Source organism: Gymnoscopelus microlampas, assembly GCF_963454915.1.
Source record: "Gymnoscopelus microlampas genome assembly, chromosome: 10".
Taxonomy (NCBI): Eukaryota; Metazoa; Chordata; class Actinopteri; order Myctophiformes; family Myctophidae; genus Gymnoscopelus; species Gymnoscopelus microlampas.
Genome location: NC_139947.1, coordinates 49,272,266 through 49,289,694, shown reverse-complemented (window position 1 = coordinate 49,289,694; position 17,429 = coordinate 49,272,266). Strand labels below are relative to the sequence as shown.

The window sequence follows — 17,429 nt, the reverse complement described above, 5'->3', positions numbered from 1 at the left end:
TGTATGTATGTATGTATGTATGTATGTGCTAAATAATTGGTATATAAAATAAAGAGTATATTTCTTGTGGGAGAAAAAAACTACAAGGGGTGTGGGAAATGTGTGTGTGTGTGTGTGTGTGTGGGGGGGGGGGGTGTCATGTGTCCTGCTCCATAAGTAACCCGGTGTGAGCAGTGAGCACATGAGTTTACATAAAGGAAGAAAGGAGGGAGGAGGACATGTCAATGAACAGAACACACAGGAGCTGGTAGACCACAGACGCAGGAACAAGGATCAAAAAAGGGACTTGTTTTGTACACAGGACAGGAGGGTAAGTGGCTTTATTGTTATATTATTATGTTTGTGTCCGGATGTGAAACTGACATTTCAGAATCAATTTTAATATTCACATTCATTTCATACAACATATCCTTCTCCTATATTTCAATCTAAATTAAACTTTGAACTATTGCTTTAGCCCCTTAAACCGTACATACTTTGTTGACCGGGGTCCCCCAGGGCTCTATACCAGATCTACCCCCTCTACCCCAGACCTTCACCCGAAAACAGCTAATCTACAAGCTCACAGTATTACTGTGATGCCAAAATTCACAGTAACTCACAGTAGGCTCACAGTAACACATTGCGTGGTGAGCTTGTAGATTGGCTATCATCGCAGAATGTTAGCCCAGAACATTAGGGAAGCTGTTGTTCAAGTGGTACATTTACTTAACATATAAAGTACGTACATGTTAGACTAACAAAATACCTCAGGAGTCTATGGCCAATATTTATTACTGTATGTCATATTAGTATTATATTTCAGACAGCATTACAGTATGACATTTTCTGTCTTGTTTGTAGCTGCACGAGACCTTAATTAAAATGTTTATAATTTGTGATCAATTCGAAACATTGTGATTTGTATCATTCAGATGGAGCTGCCACCTCGCCCCTCTCTGTTTGACTTCCACGGAGTCTCCATGACTAAGTATTTCACTGCCAACTGGGACAACGTACAGAACTTCAGAGCCAGACCAGATGACATCCTTATAGCTACTTATCCAAAAGCAGGTGTGTATGGATGGATGGAGTTCAATTATGAATGAATGAATGAACGCTATATTAATGAATGAATCAATCAATGGGTTATTTTCAGCTGTGGTGGAAAAAGTGCCACTGCAAAAACAAAAATTGCCCTCGATATTAGTCTGGCCATGCCAGGCTAGGAACAAGTTACTTAGTGAAAGTAAAAAAGTATTGGCATTTGGCATCACAATATACCTACAATGACAAAGTCAAAGTAATCAAATGTTTCATAAACCCATATTGATGGGTAATCATTAATAACTGTTAAGGTCCACATGTTTAAAACAGTGAATAACATCCATACTTTGTGATTTCTTCAGGGACTACATGGGTGTCCTACATCCTGGACCTTCTGTATTTTGGTCAGATGATTCCTGACCGTCAGGATTCAATCCCCATCTTTAAACGAGTGCCCTTCATGGAGCTCTACATACCTGGCTTCCCCTCAGGTTGGTTCGCTCAAACCCTGGTTCAGTGGTTCTCAAACCTTTTCATGCCAAGGACCCCCAAATTGGTATATATTTGGCCACGGACCCCCATCTGAAAATGTTTGAGCCAGGGATTTTTTGAAGAAAAGATTTGTGTAAAAAAAAATCTAAATTATTCTAACATTTTCAAATGCACAGATTTTCCGAAAATGTTCAAAAATAGCAGATGTACAAGCTCACAACGCATCGAAACACATCACCGAATGTTCACCCCCCAGAATAGGAATGCTATGGTTCAAGTACAGTTGCTGTAGATGCTGTAAAGATATTGTTTGGTTAAAATAAAAGGTTTTTGCTAAAACATTACTATTTTTTGACTATATAATGATAGTAAACATTACCAGCTCTTTAGTAAACAGAAAATACATTTTCAAGTGGGTCAACAATGTCCTCCTAACAAGTGAGAGAACTGAACCCATTTATCAGCTTCAATTTGATAGGGTTCCAGTTCCAATTTCTCTTGTTTTTTCTGGTATCCTGTATGAGTTTTCTCTCCTGATTGGATGATATTCGTATCCTGACCGTAAAATGTATTTTCTGTTCACTAAAGAGCTGGAGAGAGAGGGAGACGCCTGAACAAACACTCTATCTATAGCAATGATTACTATCAGAATATAGAGCTATATTTAACACTTATTTTGATACAAAACAAATCACTCACACCCTCTTTAAGACTGATACAAACATGCTACAGAGATATATACGGTAGTGATTCTTGAAACATGTTCTTATTAATGACGAAACTGGTTAACTTCCTATTGTGTTATTCTGCTGTATCAGGCCTGGTTGAGGTGTCTGAACTGCCCACCTCCCCGCGGCTGATTAAGACCCACCTCCCGGTCCAGTTTATACCCAAATCCTTCTGGGAGCAGAACTGCAAGGTACATTCGCCAGCAAAGTTGATTTCTATAGCAGGGGTCTTCAACGTTTTCAGCCCAAGGACCCCCTAGCTGAGAGAAAGATGAAGCAGGGACCCCCTCTATATTGTATAAAATTGTGTTTCATATTCAACTTTTTTTGTTTACGTGGTCTGCTCTTTTTTCCCTCTACACCGATACCTCTTTGCCAAAAATAGCTGATCTACAAGCTCACAACGCCTCGCAGCGCGAGGCGTTGTGAGCTTGTAGATCTGCTATTTTTGGCTAAAGTTCTCCTCAGAAAAGGGATGCTAGGGTTCAAGTGGTTAAGGTTAAAAAAAATCACATCACACAAAGATTTGGCGGACCCCCTGTAGTAACTCTGAGGACCCCCTAGGGGTCCCGGACCCCCTGTTGAAGACCCCTGTTCTATAGCATAAGTGATACACAGTGCTAATTCAAAGTTCTTGACCGATGGCATAAGAAGGCATTTAAAGAGGAATGAAGAATATCAGGAGAAAATAAATGAAGAAATAAAGAAATAGAACAAAATACCAAAGGCATAAAAGAATCAATGTCAAAGTGAAAATGTTTATAAGATTGACTTAAGCCTAAAACGACACCTTTGTCTTCTATTTTCCATACAGATAATATATGTGGCTCGTAATGCCAAAGACAACGCAGTGTCCTATTTCCACTTTGACCGTATGAACATGGTGCAGCCTGAGCCAGGAGACTGGAGCAACTTCCTCAACAGATTCATGGAGGGCAGGAGTGAGTGTGGAATGATGCCAGACATGTTTTTATGTTTGATCTACACAAGTCATTTCATGTGGTTATATGGCCTGGGTGCTGTCTGGATAGAGGGAGTACAGTAAATCAGAAAATATAAAATGAAAAATGTGATGAAAAGTAGAACTTGAATTTTGTTAAAATAAGTGTTACCTCTATATTCTGATAGTAATGATTGCTATCGAGTGTTTTATCAGGAAGTCAAAGGGTGTACCCAGACGGAGGAACTCGGAAGGTCATCAAATGCAGAGTCTGAGACCTGGATCTGAGACCAGGATCACATTACTTTACTTGGACAACATTGAATTAACAAAGATATAGCTTACACAACACTAAAAACGTACTCTTAGACCACGACTCTAACTCGAATATACTGTAATACGGTCAACTAAGAACCTGACATACAACTGAACATTCAGCACTGAACACACACATCACTACTCACAGTACAGAGACTGTTAGCTAAATAGTCTCTGGAGCTCGTCACCCTACCAGGCTCAGCTGGTCTTCACAGGTTGTGGCACTCAGGGCAATCACAGTCTTCTGGGCACAGGGAGATAGGGGTGTGGAAAGCCTGGTCATATGAGGTTAGGAGAGAGGAGAGGAGATAGGCCGTGGGGAATTAGGAGCAGATGCATGGGAGGGGCAGAGGCAAATCAGGGACAAACAGGGAGGGGCTAATGACATGTTTATTCAGTAACAGGGGTCTCCCCGTCTCTCCAGCTCATTAGTTAACAAAAAAAAAACTTTTTCCGGTCAGGATATTAATTTCATCCAATCTAGAGAGAGAACTCATACAGGATACCGAATAAACAAGTGAAATAATTGGTAGTGATGAATTTTTTTTTCTGATAAGACAAAATTGGAATTGGAACACTGTAAAATGTAAGCTTATACATTGGTTCTCTCTCCTGATTGGATGAAATTGGTGACCACCAAAATTCTGCTTCCTAAAGAGCTGGAGAGCCCGGGAGAAAAACACATAGCTTTGATAACTATCAGATTATAGAACTTTATCTTTTTAACAAAAATATAACTTTAGCATCTTTAATGTGTCCATTTGTAACTCAGAGAGTGTGCACATGTAACCAAGTGTAACCAAAATATTTGTTGTGTTGTGTATATGTGTGTTACAGTGGTGTTTGTGTCCTGGTATGTGGTATGAACTTTGTGTTGTGTGTACAGTATGTGTGTTACAGTGGTGTGTGGTATGAACATTGTGTTGTGTGTCTATGTGTGTTACAGTGGTGTTTGGGTCCTGGTATGTGGTATGAACATTGTGTTGTGTGTATGTGTGTTACAGTGGTGTTTGGGTCCTGGTATGAACACGTTAAAGGCTGGTGGGACAGGAAACAGAACAACCCTCATATCCTGTACCTGTTCTATGAGGACCTGGTTGAGGTCAGTGAAATGTAACTAACAAGATATTTAATGTAGAGCGAAAACAGAAAAGGCACTAGTATTGAGCCCTGAGGGACTCCGCTCAACAACGTACAGTATGTATAAGGGGCATTGGTTCTCAAAGTGGGGTCCGGGGACCCCCAGGGGGTCCACAGCTAAATTAGTTAATATAGCGTCACAATCATTTTAACCACTTTAACCGTATTTTATACTTTAGATATTTTTTTTAAATCGTGGAAATTTGTGCAAATCTTTTTTTTTTAAAGAAAACATTTTTAACTCAAATCTTTGCTTCTGCTGGTGCCTGGCACATACAATTTGTCAGGGTCCGCGGCCAAATGCATATCATTTTGGTGGTCCTGGTCCTTGACCTGAAAAAGTTTGAGAACCACTGGTACAGTATAAGGGCTTATGTCAAAGTCAAGATCTCTGCCGTCTTACAGGACACGGTACGAGAGCTGGACCGCCTGTGCTCCTTCCTAGGACTGTCTCCCACCACGGACGACAAACAGATGATCAGACAACTGGTCCACTTTGACAACATGAAGAACAACAAGATGGCCAACTGCTCCACTGACGAAGCCTTAGATTTTAACATCTCGCCTTTCCTGCGCAAAGGTCAGATGTGTGCGTGCATGTGTGCGTGCATGTGTGAGTGATTTGAGTTCTAATGTCAGCCCAGGGAAATTCAGGAGCAATTCACAATAGGCCTATTAATACAATATTAAGTTTACAAAAAGGTTTCCCAAGGAGCCACTTGGGGGAAAGGGGGGTGTCAATTATGAGCATCACTTCCTGTTGTTGGTCATTCAATTCATTTGAGGGATCAAATCAGTCAACAATAATGAGGGAACACAAGGCATTTAAAAGCATGAAAATACTGACTACTTTATACAGTACTGGAGTTGAGGACTTTGTCCATCACTGGCCACACGGGGGAGGGAGAGAGTTAGAGAGAAAGAGTCACATTGACCTTGTATCACCATGTCTGTTATTACAGGGAAAGTTGCTGACTGGAAGAACCACTTCACGGTGGCACAGAGCGAGCAGTTTGACGAAGACTACAAGAGGAAGATGAAAAACACCCGGCTCCAATTTCGCACGGCTCTATAATAGGCGACCGTAATGCACTCTAAACAAACACAATGAATAAATAGTAAACATGACCAAATGAAGACCTTTAAACTTGTCTCATATTTATTTGAAACCAGATACTTGTATTATGGAGGATGCAGCACACACACACAAATACAACCAAAGGTTCAATGAGGGAGAATGAATGGATGAATGAATGAATGAATGAATGAATGAATGAATGAATGAATGAATGAATGAATGAACACCGTACCACTACACCAGTGGTTCTCAACCTTCTCTGGATGCAGGGCCCACTTGAAAATCTCGAAAGCCTCCGTGGCCCACCCATCTGACACCAGGTGCCACAAAAAAAGCCACCATTTTTTCCTCCAAGGTTTTAAAGAAGAAAAAAGTACATCTTTAGTGTTTTGCCTATTATTTGGGGGACCCATTTGCAATGTCCTCCAGTGGGCCCCGGGCCACAGGTTGAGAACCGCTGCTCTGCACTGTTGCCTATGACTACAGGGGGGTACAACTGCATAGTATTAACTAATAACTATGGCCAGCATAGCGGAGATAGCGGAATTGCGGAAATCTACAAGCTCACACTGTATAAAAGCCTTTGCTGCGCACCTGAATCCAATTCTGATCCAATTAGGATTGGCACACCTGAATGCAATCAAGGCTGAGTCAGAGACTAGCAGAGTTTCATTTAGTGGGCAGAGCTTCCCTGAGCAACGCACAACAGGACCAGAGCTCTGCCCTTTTCTATGTTTTTGTTTGTGTGCTTGCATGACGCAGGTGAGGAACTATGTCTGAGTTGTAGATAATGTTTATTTCGTGAGCTCGGATTGGACTGTTTTCACTATTATTTATTATTTAGAAAACATTACCTTTTGACTATTTCTGACAATATAATGACCCAAAAATGCAAGTTATGACAAGGCCTCAGTCCCCCCCCCAACCAACACCCACCCACCCCTATCAATGATCGTTGCCCCCCCCCCGTCTCTCTCTCCCCCAAAGGGGCCCTGGACCCCATGGTTGGGAACCACTGAACTATGGCACATGATACTGCATTCGGTTCCACACAGCAGCCTGTCAGTAGCTGATGGAAGGTATAGAGCAGCTGGTACATCAGGTATTAAAAAGGAGAAACAGCATTTTACTGATACAGTGATATCTGACGGGGGGGGGGGAGGGAACTGGAATGTCGAGAACAATACAAGGTCTTTTGTCCTGTTGATACGAAAACAAATCAAGCACTTCATTCATTACATCACAGGGAGGAACTACCCCCCCCCACGAGGTAACAGCCAAACAACTGATCCTGGAACAGGAAGAAGACTTGTCTCTATCGGGCCAGCTAGTGTACACAGTAAAAACCTTGAGGAGAGTACAAATAGAACCAAAATGGACCTGTAAGGGTGTTCGTTCAATAGGCTCTATGCACAGCAGCCATTTTGGAGAGAAATTGGGCCTCGTCTTACTTCCTTCACAGGTGTTACCAATGATACTAATGAAGGCTCAGTTCCATTCTGGTCAGGGTGCTGATATCGTGCATGTTGGCTCACTAGAAACACTCCATTTTGGTTCCCAAATGGCCCCTTGTGGTCGGTGTGTAACTCTGAGAGTTATGGGGGTCCTTGAAAATAAGACAACCACTATGCCACACTAAATGGAACAGAGCCTTAATTAGTATCATTGGTAACACCCGTGAAGGAAGTAAGAAGAGGCCCAATTCATTCCCAATATGGCTGCTGTGCATAGAGCTCTTAAAGCTCTACATTGCTGCTGTCGTGCAGAAACCTCTTATCTCCATATTCTAACTTTTTGTGTGTGTTTTTTTTATTAACGCCCTACTTGATCATACTACAGCGTCACACGAAAGTAAAAATAGCAGATCCACAAGCTCAAAACGCGGCACGAAGTGGCGCGTTTTGAGCTTGTCGATCTGCTACTTTTGAATCCTGAAAAGTAACAGTTTTGGTGAGGTTTCCACCCGACAGACGATATTCTGATTGTAATAACTGCTATAGAGTGTTTGTTCAGTAACAGAGGTCTCCCCGTCTCTACAGATATTTAATAAGCAGAAAATACACTTTCAGATGGGACACAAATTTCATCCAACCTCGAGAGAAAACCATTGTTTTTTATCAGCTTCAGTTTCATAGTGAATCAGTTCAAATTGTGTGTGCAATTCCAATTTCTCTTGTTTATCCTGTATCCTGTATGAGTTCTCTATCCTGATTGGATAAAATTGGTATCCCGAACCTGAAAATGCATTTTCTGTTTAATAAAGATCTGGAGAACGAGGGAGACTCCTGTTACTGAACAAACACAAGAGCAAGTCAATAGCAAAGATTACTATCAGAATATAGGCCTATTTCACAGAACAAAATATCACTTACTGCACCTTTAACACTGGGGATTCTATAGTGTACTAGGGTGGAATCCCTCTCTCCTATTTTCAGCATCAACAAGTTTAAAACTGATACTGTAGGAGGCTAAACATTTAACAATGGCAAAAAACTAAAACAAAAACAAAATCAACAACAACCTTGGCTGCAAGTTGTAACAAATATATTACAAAATATCCTTCATCATAACAGTTCCAGAACGGACTTCGCTCCACAATCTATCGTCATTCTCAAAGTAACATGACTTGTCTTCAAACCCCCCCCCCCCCCCCACAAAAAAACATCAAGATCCCTTTTAGATTGTCTTTCACAGTAAAATGCATCTTGTACCGTTTGAATACTTTATTTTTCTTTTTTTCTTTCATAGACATCAAAAATAACAGTATTTACACAATTTCTTATACGTCGCGTATTTCAAAGATAGTTTTCCTCTCGAGTAGTAAAAAATACTTCATTCTAGTGCTCAGGATAAGTGCTCCGTTATGGAGTTCTGCGTACCATTGGAGAGTTCTGAGGTCCATGCTTTAAGCCAGTCGTGTGTGTGTGTGTGTGTACGGTACGTGTCGCTGCAGCCCTGCCAAGCGGTGTAGCGTTCACTTATCGTTGCAGTCGGGTAGAAACCTCTCATCTCCATGTTTTTTACATTTTGTCATTTTGTAAATTCATGCCCTGCGTGATCATACTGGAGTGTCACACAAAAGCATCAAAAGTAGCAGATCTACAAGCTCAAAACACTGCGCGAACACTTGAGCTTGTCGACAGGGCCGGCCCTAGGATTTTCGTGGCCCTAAGCAAGATTTTTTTTGGTGCCCCCCTCCCCCCCCCCCCCAAACACCCCCATTATAAAATCATTGTAATTTTTTATTGCATACTAAAATAATAACGCTAGTTTTGGGATAGGAGATACATGACATAATTACAATATGAAAGTTAAAAAAATAAAAAAAAGTTAAAAAAACGTATGTTGCTTATGGCAGCGGCCGCCGGCCCTGCTTGTCGATCTGATACTCTTGAATTTTTATCCTGAAAAGTAACGGTTTTGGACATATGAGGTTTCCTCCCGACAGAGACGATATATAAATAGACCACACTCTGGGATTAGTGTACCGTAACAAAATAGTTTATGATTACATTTAAGTTCAAATTGTATACTAGTGTCATAGAAAAATGCAGTCGTATAGGCTTCAATGGTTCGGGGTTTTTAGCCGCCTCCACCAAAATCACAAAGCAAAAACACATCAACCTCAATGCTGAACGTCTCTGGAATCTCATATTGTAATTACAGATCATTTTAGCTACAAGCTAAAGGCCTCAGCAACAGCTTCACAGGTCATCAGCCTTAATGAATATCAGCTGTTGTTTTTTTTCTTTCTCTGGCGGTTTTATGTAATAAGCTTCACATTAGCGTACGAGGAAGACTGCATGGATACCGGTGGCAGAGCGTGGAATGAGTAAAGCCTGATTCATACATCGTCGCACGGCATTGTCGCTTCCCGGGAAAAAGACGTTCTACGAGATTATAATGCGTCACATCGCGGCTCGTTGTGAGCTTGTCGATCTGCTATTTTCGGGACGCGACGCTAGGCTACGACTGAGTATAAATAAAGCATAACGTTTTGATGGGTTATTGCAGTGCAGTGAGAGGCTATGATGAGAGTTATCCCTAATTAAGAGCTTTACAGATATATAAACATTAACATGAAACCAAGCACTTACTGTTATGTATGGCACATTAGTTTTTTTTACATAACATACATTACACATTATGCACAATGAATGAAATATAATGGACAGCAAATGAACAGTAGCATAAAAATGAAAGTCACTATTGTTCGTGTAACACCCCCTTCGCAGATACAACGGGCGCTTAGAGCCACATTCATTGTTAAAGGACGACTTCAACCATTTTAAACCTATCTTCATATAACTGGTCCTCACTAATGCTCGTTATAAGATGGCACCATTTTTGTCTAACTCACTCCCGTGTCTCAGAGGAGGGCTGTGGACAGTTCAGAAACCTGCCTACCAGTGACATCATCGATGGGGAATCCAAGCTAATAGAAACTGCAGGCTTTCTATTCCTGGCAAGTTAGCATGCTATGATAGAAGACATTGTTCTCGCGTTAATATAAAAAAATAGGAAAAATAAATCTTGTTTAAAAAAAAGAAAAACTGCCTAATGATGATGTCACTGGTAGCCGTTTTCTGAACTGTCCACAGCCCTACTCTGAGACACAGACCCAATAGACAAACATGTGTACCATCTTTTAATAAGCAGGATCAAATATATGAAGCTAGGTTGAAAATAGGTGAAGCGGTCCTTTAAGCCACGTCACTCAAACAGCCCCTGGTTCTAAGCACTCCAGAGAGGTCAGAGGTCATTGATGGTGCACACGTCACGCAGTATGTTCAAAAACATATTGTCTGCAGTCGTTGTTGTTGTCGGGCAGAAACCTCATATCTCCATGTTTCAACTTTTAATGTTTTTTTTTGTCGTTAATGAATGCCTTCCTATAAGTGTCGGGCGTTAATTTACGGGAAAAAAAACGCAAAAAGTTAGAATATGGAGATACACGCTTTCTGCCCCGACAGCAACGATATGGTTCGACAAAATTGAACACCTGCATAAATCTTAAGCCAATTGGTATCGGGACCTGCTAAAAAAATATACAATAAAATGAAAAGACAAGGTAAATGTATATGTGGTACCAATATACTTAAAATGATGCCATTTAATTGACACGGGTGTGTGTGTGGGATATAGAGAGAGAAAGAGAGATAGATAGACAGAATTACTAATTCATTGTTTAAATGTCCTCATCATAATAAATGTAGGCAATATCCACACCCCCAAAATGTCGTTCCCCTTTTCTTCTCCAAAGAAGTCCCATTAGAACAATATATTGATTCTAAATGTAGAAATTCTAAATGTGTGTCAGTTTGTTGTCCAGGCGTTCTGGACAGCGTTGCTAGGGGGGTTTGGTGCCTGGCTCATTGGTCCTCTTGCTTCCAGGTTGTTGGTTCAGAGTTTTAACCGTTTTCCCCCGGGCGTGACAATTGTGGGCGTGTCATCGTTGTAGGCGAGAATTTGCAATTAAATGTTCGAAAATAGCAGCAATACAAACTCGCAACGCGCTCACGATGCGAGTTTGTAGATCGGCTAATATTTTGTCTCTTTTCGACTACGAAGGGTTAACCCGGAACCTTTCCCTGAAGGGGGAGGTATATACGTCACGAAAAGAAACTCGTAAAAGACGATAGCAGATCTACAAGCTCACAACGCGTCATGTCACGTTGCGATGCGTTGTGAGCTTGTAGAATGGGTGAAACCACACAGCATGGTTCACTTAGCTCTTGTAGCCGAAAAGAGCCAAACTAATTTCGACAAAAAGAAAAGGAGAAAATAAAGTGGTTAACCAGCTTTCGCAAAGAATAGCCGGTCGGCTAACGTCGCGTTGTGAGCTTGCCGATCGGCTATTTTCAGCGAAAGCTTTTCCCCACAATAACATAAAACAGAAAAGACACTAGTTTAGAGCCCTGCAGGGACTCCGCCCAACCATTCTAAGTGGTTAAAGGTCTATAATCTCGCTGCTGACGCTGTTGGTATCGTCCAGGCGGCTCACCTCCAGGTAGCTCCGTGAGCCCTGCTGCGCGTACTTTCCGCCGACGCCCCTCACCCCCCGCAACCTGTCCGAGTCCGGGGTGAGGAAGGGCCGCGTGTCGTCCGCCCCCTCCTCGCCCTCCCCCAGGTGTCCCGTGGACGCCGTCCTGGAGGGACGCAGGGACACGGGGCAGGACACCGAGGAGGGCACGCTGCCTTCCCACCGGTGACCCCCCTGATGGGACGGCGTCGGAGGGGCGGTCACCTGCCTACTGGGCACGCTGCTCATGACGCTGCCGCCCCCCAGCGGCACGGAGGACTCCGTCGGGGCGTCGCTGCTGTCGGAGAGCAGCTGGGGGTCGCTGTTCCGGCGGAGCCAGGGTCCGTTCCCCTGACCGCCGCCGCTCCCGTAGCCCGGCGACGGGGGGTACGGCGACGAGGGCCCCAGGGACAGAGGCTGGAACAGGCTGCCCGCTCCCAGCAGGTGCTCGCGGTGCAGGGCGTCGTCGATGCTGCGGCCCAGGTCGATGGGCGACGGCGGCCGCAGGTCGAACTCGTACAGCGACAGGGAGGACGGGTCCGTCAGGTCCTTGTCCTGCTGCTCCAGGCCGAGCTGCGGGGGCCGCCCCAGGGCCTGCAGCCTCAGCAGGGAGCCCGTGGAGCCGTCGGAGAAGAGGCCCCGGTCGGTGGAGCGCGCCCTCTGGTTGCGTCCGTGGTTGCTGTCTTTGACGTGCTGCTCGTGGTTGTTCTGGTTGCGGATCAGGCTCTTGCTGATGTCGGCTCCGGGCGGGCGCTCGTGGAGGCCGGCCCAGTTGTTGGGGGGCATCTCCCCCGTTCCTCCCCCCGCTCCCCCTGATCCTCCTGCACCCCCCACCCCGTTGCTCTCAGACTTCTTGCAGGGCTTCCCTGGAAAGGCGGGGCGACAGATCATTTTATATATATATATATATTCAAATAATGTGAAAAAACTGTACTTATGTTATGATTTGGCATTCTAATGAACAATTAGTCATGTCGTTGCTGTCGGGCAGAAACCTCTTATCTCCATATTCCAGCTTTTAATGCCCTACTTGATCTCCAAGCAAGCTCTACAAGCTCGAAACGCGAGCTTGTAGATCTGCTACTTTTCAATTTGAATCCTGAAAAGTAACAGTTTTGGACGTACGAGGTTTCCACCCGAAAGAGACAAAATAAATGTTGACAGAAGGTGTTTGAACAGCTAAAGCTGTTCAAAAATTCAGTTGAGAAGTTTTGTGATGTCAGCAGTGGAAGAGGTTCAATCTCACCAACAACTCCCACCACTACAAGGATTCTTATATCATCAATTTGCATTTCATTTAACCTTTTACAGTAGAGATGCTTCCAGAGCATTGCAAATATAGTTGGTTTCGAATGCTAGACATTTACAATGTTCATTTATAGGCCAAAATTGTCAATAGTATGTAGGCCTACAACTAGCTACTTCCTCCACTGGTGATGTCATCACTGTGCAGTTCCATTCTGCTACCTGCAGGGGTCACCTTTTCAAAACTTCTCATTTTAATTGACAGCAAAGGTGTCAATTAAACTCATCTTAAATCATTTCCATATAATTGTATGAAAAAGCAAGCTGATATTGTTGTTGAGATATTGTCTGCTGCCCTACCTGTAAGGCTTTGGACTATTTTAGACCAGCAGGTGTGTCAAAGGAAACACATTGTAAGTAAGTGAGTAAGTGAGTAAGTAAGTAAGTAAGTAAGTAAGTAAGTAAGTAAGTAAGTAAGTAAGTAAGAAAGTAGGTAGGTTAGTAGCTCGCTCGCTCGGTCGGTTGGTCAGTAAGTGAGCAAGTAAGTAAGTACACATTATAAAAGGATATTTGAATTCAGTAAAAAGGAAGAAAAAATGTATCTCCTTAACAGAAAACACCTAGTCAGAACACAGAGTAAAAAAATACAATACAAAAGGACATTTGAATACAGTGAAAACTAAAGAAGTTAAAATGCTTTTTAACAGATCTACTGTACTGTATACCTGTAAGGCTTTGAACTATTTTAGACCAGCAGGTGTGTCTGTGGGAAGAGGCTGCAGATTGCCCGGGGGACGGGAGCTCTCCTCCGCTTCTGCTGTCCCCGGACCCCCCCTCCTCGCTCCCCGGACCCCCACTGGGCCTCCAGAACACCCAGGACCCCAGGAGCAGCAGGGAGAAGCCCCAGGCCAGCTCCAGGAGCCGTGCCCAGAAGTGCACCAGCCACCAGCCCCAGTTGAAGCGCCTCCACTCCCCTAGGGAGCAACGTTGACATTTTTGTTGATGATTAATTGTCCTACGAATAATAATATTAACAATTCGATTGTGTTTGTTGGCATTGAACATTGGAACATGTTTTAATCAAAATTACATTTCTGTTTGGGCTTTGTAACAAAGCAGATATGACAAGTAACATAAATATACACGGAAATCACCAATAATACCAATAATAGAAAGTACCAATAACCTAAATAAATAATGTCACAGGCTATACTTAAACATTTTATACATTAGCACAAATAGCATATCTACATGTGTCACGGTCCGCTCCTTGGACCGTGGACTGACTTTATTATTTAGCCCTTGTCTGACCTTATATGGTATTGGAACCCTTTTGGCCACTCTTTCTGTTGTATTGTTCCCTGTTCTCCTTGTACCTTTATTTTGTAGTGTCGTGGTGTTTCCTGTCTGCCCTAGTTGTTGCTTCCTGTCTTGTCTCACCAGTATGTCTTTGCAATTGTAGTTCACCTGTGTCTTGTTCTGTTACAGCCAATCATGTGTTAATTGTCCTTTGTTCTCAGCTGTGCCTAATTAGTCCCTGTCTATTTATATGCCCCTCTGGTTCCAGTTTGTCTGTGTTGGTTTGTTAATGTTGTCACTGTGTTCTGTCAGTTACCTGTTGTCTTTATACTCCCTGTTTAAGTAATAAACCCCCCTGCATCTGAATCGTTCTGTCTCCGCTTCACTGTCTGCGCTTGGGTCCTACACTTCTCTGCCCCGCACCGTGACAACATGCTACAAATATACAAAAACAATTAGGAGTATCTAAAACAATGATGGCCTTTATGTGACTGTGACAGAGGCCTTACCTAGGAGTCCGTAGAGCCACAGGGTGGCGTGGACGTGCAGGCCACAGCACAGCGCCCCCAGGAGGGCGCACACAGCCAGCACTCTCCCCAGGATCAGCCCGGTCCTCCTGCCGCGCGACCAGGGCTTGATCCCCTCCGTCTCGTCGGCGGGCGCCGCCGATCCGGCGCCGGCCGCGACGGCGGTGGCGGTGGGCGGACCGCGGAGCCGCGGGAACACGTAGCAGAGGAAGCCGAGACACACCGCTAGGCCCCAGCACAGAGACAGAACCTGCAACGTAGTGGTACGATATGGTTTAATCAGACTTAATACATTGATCTAAAACAGGGGTGGGCAGTATTTATTTCCAGACATTTTATAATGTAATAATTTATATCTGCAAAGTAACTAGTAACTAAAGTGGTCAAATAATTGTAGTGGAGTAAAAGTATAATATTTGCCTCTGAGATGTAGTGGAGTAGTATACAAAATTTTACTTAAGTACAGTACTTGAGTAAATGTACTTAACCACTTTACACCACTGATGGCCACACATAGTACAATTGAAACGTGAAACACATAGAGCTGAATTATGTTAAAACTGCATGAATTTGGTAGACATGCCAGACTACTTCACAATAAGGTCCTTGCTTTCACAAAAATGTTTTTTTTTTTTTTGTTTTTTTTACAGCTGTACTGTATCACTCCGCTGTACTTTGAGGTTATGAAAAGATTACTTACATAAAAAATCCACGTCAATGCCATATCGACTTTTAAATTAACCTATACATTTATACAGTATCTTATCTTATCTGCGCCACTCCATATACAGTAGGTCACTGATAAAACACATTACATTACGTTATAAATATGGACTATATATGGTAGACTGTTTCACTGTTACATTATAAACATAAAACATTTGAGTACGTATGGATGGAGGAATGCAGGTATGTACTTAAATGGTACATTTTAATTTACTATTAATTGGAGTTGAGTTAAATTAATTTGTCTCAAAACCATTAACATACAGTATGGCAGCCTTCTAGTTTAGGTCTGGCCCCCGGGCCATATGCTGCCCATGTGTAAGGATAAGGATAAGGATAATTCCTTTTAACAGGTCGTTCATGAAAGTCCTTGCGGTCTTGTTTCCAATGAGAACCTGTGAGCAATTAGGGGTTAAGAGTCTTGCTCAGGGACAAATTTCATTTCATCGACACATATGCTGACCTGGCCTGGAATCGAACCTGTGGCAACCAGGGCCTCTGGCTCCATAGGCGGGCTAACTAACCACTCAGCTATGGCCGCCCTGTGTGATCTAAAAGATTATCCATAATTCAATCAAATAATCGATTTGCTCAGATTATGGAAACGTACATCCTCTCAACAATAACCCATCTAAACACGATGCTTCATTTATACTGAGTCGTAGCCTACGGCAGTGTCGCTTCCCGAAAATAGCCCATCCACAAGCTCACAATGCGTTGCGATGCAATGGGTTGTGAGCTTGTAGATCAGCTATTGTCGGTGAGAGACACTGCCGTAGACGAGGTATATATAACTCAGGCTAAATGAGGTTTTGCTCATTCCACACTCTGCCGCCGGTGTCCAGTCTTCCTCGTACGCTAATGTGAAGCTTATTACATAAAACTGCCGGAGGGAAAAAAACAACAGCCAGAGACGCAGCTGACATTCATTAAGGCTGATGACCTGTGAAGCTGTTGCTGAGGCCTTTAACTGTAGCTAAAATTATCTGTATTACAATATGAGATTCCACACCACCTTCAGCATTAAGGTTGATGCGTTTGATCCATTTACAGTATGTTGACTATTCAAAAATAGCAAATCTACAAGCTACAATCTACTTGTGCATCTGCTATTTTTGAAAATATTGGAAAAATATCAAAAATGTTTGGAACATTTTGAATAAATAGATATTTGAGGGTCCTTGGCATGAAAAGGTTTGAGAACCACTGAAATACTGTAGGGTTAAACTGATTATGATGCTATAACAACTCATTTTGCTGGGGACCCCCTAGTAACCCCCTCAAGTACCCCTGGGGGGGTACTTGAGGGTCTAAACCGTTGGTTCTCAAAGTGGGGTCCTTGGGGGGGTTTCAGGGGGTCCCCAGCAAAATGTGTTAATATAGCTTCACAATAATTTTAACCACTTTAACATTTTAAATTTTGGCTATTCAAAAAATAGCAGATCTACAAGCTTGTAGATCTGCTATTTTCGAAAAATCGTGAATATTTGTGCAAATCTTTCAATATAGTATTTTTTAAAGCGAACGTTTGTAACTCAAATCTTTGCTTCTGGGTGGGTCCATGGAACAAATTATTTTGAGATGGGGGTCCGCGGCCAAATACATATATCATTTCGGGTGGTCCTTGACATAAAAAAGTTCAAGAACCCCTACATGAATGTGGATTTGGTCGCAGACCCCCATCTGAAAAGAGTTCCAGATGTGGTGTTAAAAATGTAAAAAAAATATTCAAACATTTTCAAAGAATATCAAGATTTTTGGAAAATAGCTGATGTATGTAGGGCCCTGGGGGTCCCCGGACCCCACTTTGGGAACCCCTGCATTAGACCACGGACCACCATAACCCTGAGAGTTACAGCAACATAATATTTGGTACAGCAACAATAAT

General features: G+C 42.8%; 2 protein-coding genes across 2 annotated transcripts in view; one reads left to right on the top strand and one right to left on the bottom strand.

Moving 5' to 3' along the window:
- Positions 1-213: 213 nt before the first annotated feature.
- LOC311053862 (cytosolic sulfotransferase 2-like) lies at positions 214-5,719 on the top strand (the record flags this gene model as incomplete). The annotated part of the gene is made up of 8 exons (XM_084069602.1): positions 214-310; positions 915-1,053; positions 1,389-1,517; positions 2,337-2,437; positions 3,061-3,187; positions 4,509-4,606; positions 5,050-5,224; positions 5,607-5,719. The coding sequence occupies exons 2-8, from the start codon at positions 915-917 to the stop codon at positions 5,717-5,719; spliced, it is 882 nt and encodes a 293-aa protein (XP_083925728.1). The 5' UTR covers positions 214-310.
- Positions 5,720-9,011: 3,292 nt separating this feature from the next.
- Positions 9,012-17,429, bottom strand: part of LOC311054402 (uncharacterized protein) — a 55,832-nt gene continuing 47,414 nt past the window's right edge. The window contains exons 7-9 of the mRNA XM_084070345.1: positions 14,798-15,065; positions 13,715-13,963; positions 9,012-12,610 (exon numbers count right to left, since the gene is read on the bottom strand). Of these exons, the coding sequence (XP_083926471.1) occupies positions 11,673-12,610; positions 13,715-13,963; positions 14,798-15,065 (1,455 nt within the window). The 3' untranslated portion in view covers positions 9,012-11,672. The remainder of the gene's footprint in view (positions 12,611-13,714; positions 13,964-14,797; positions 15,066-17,429) is intronic.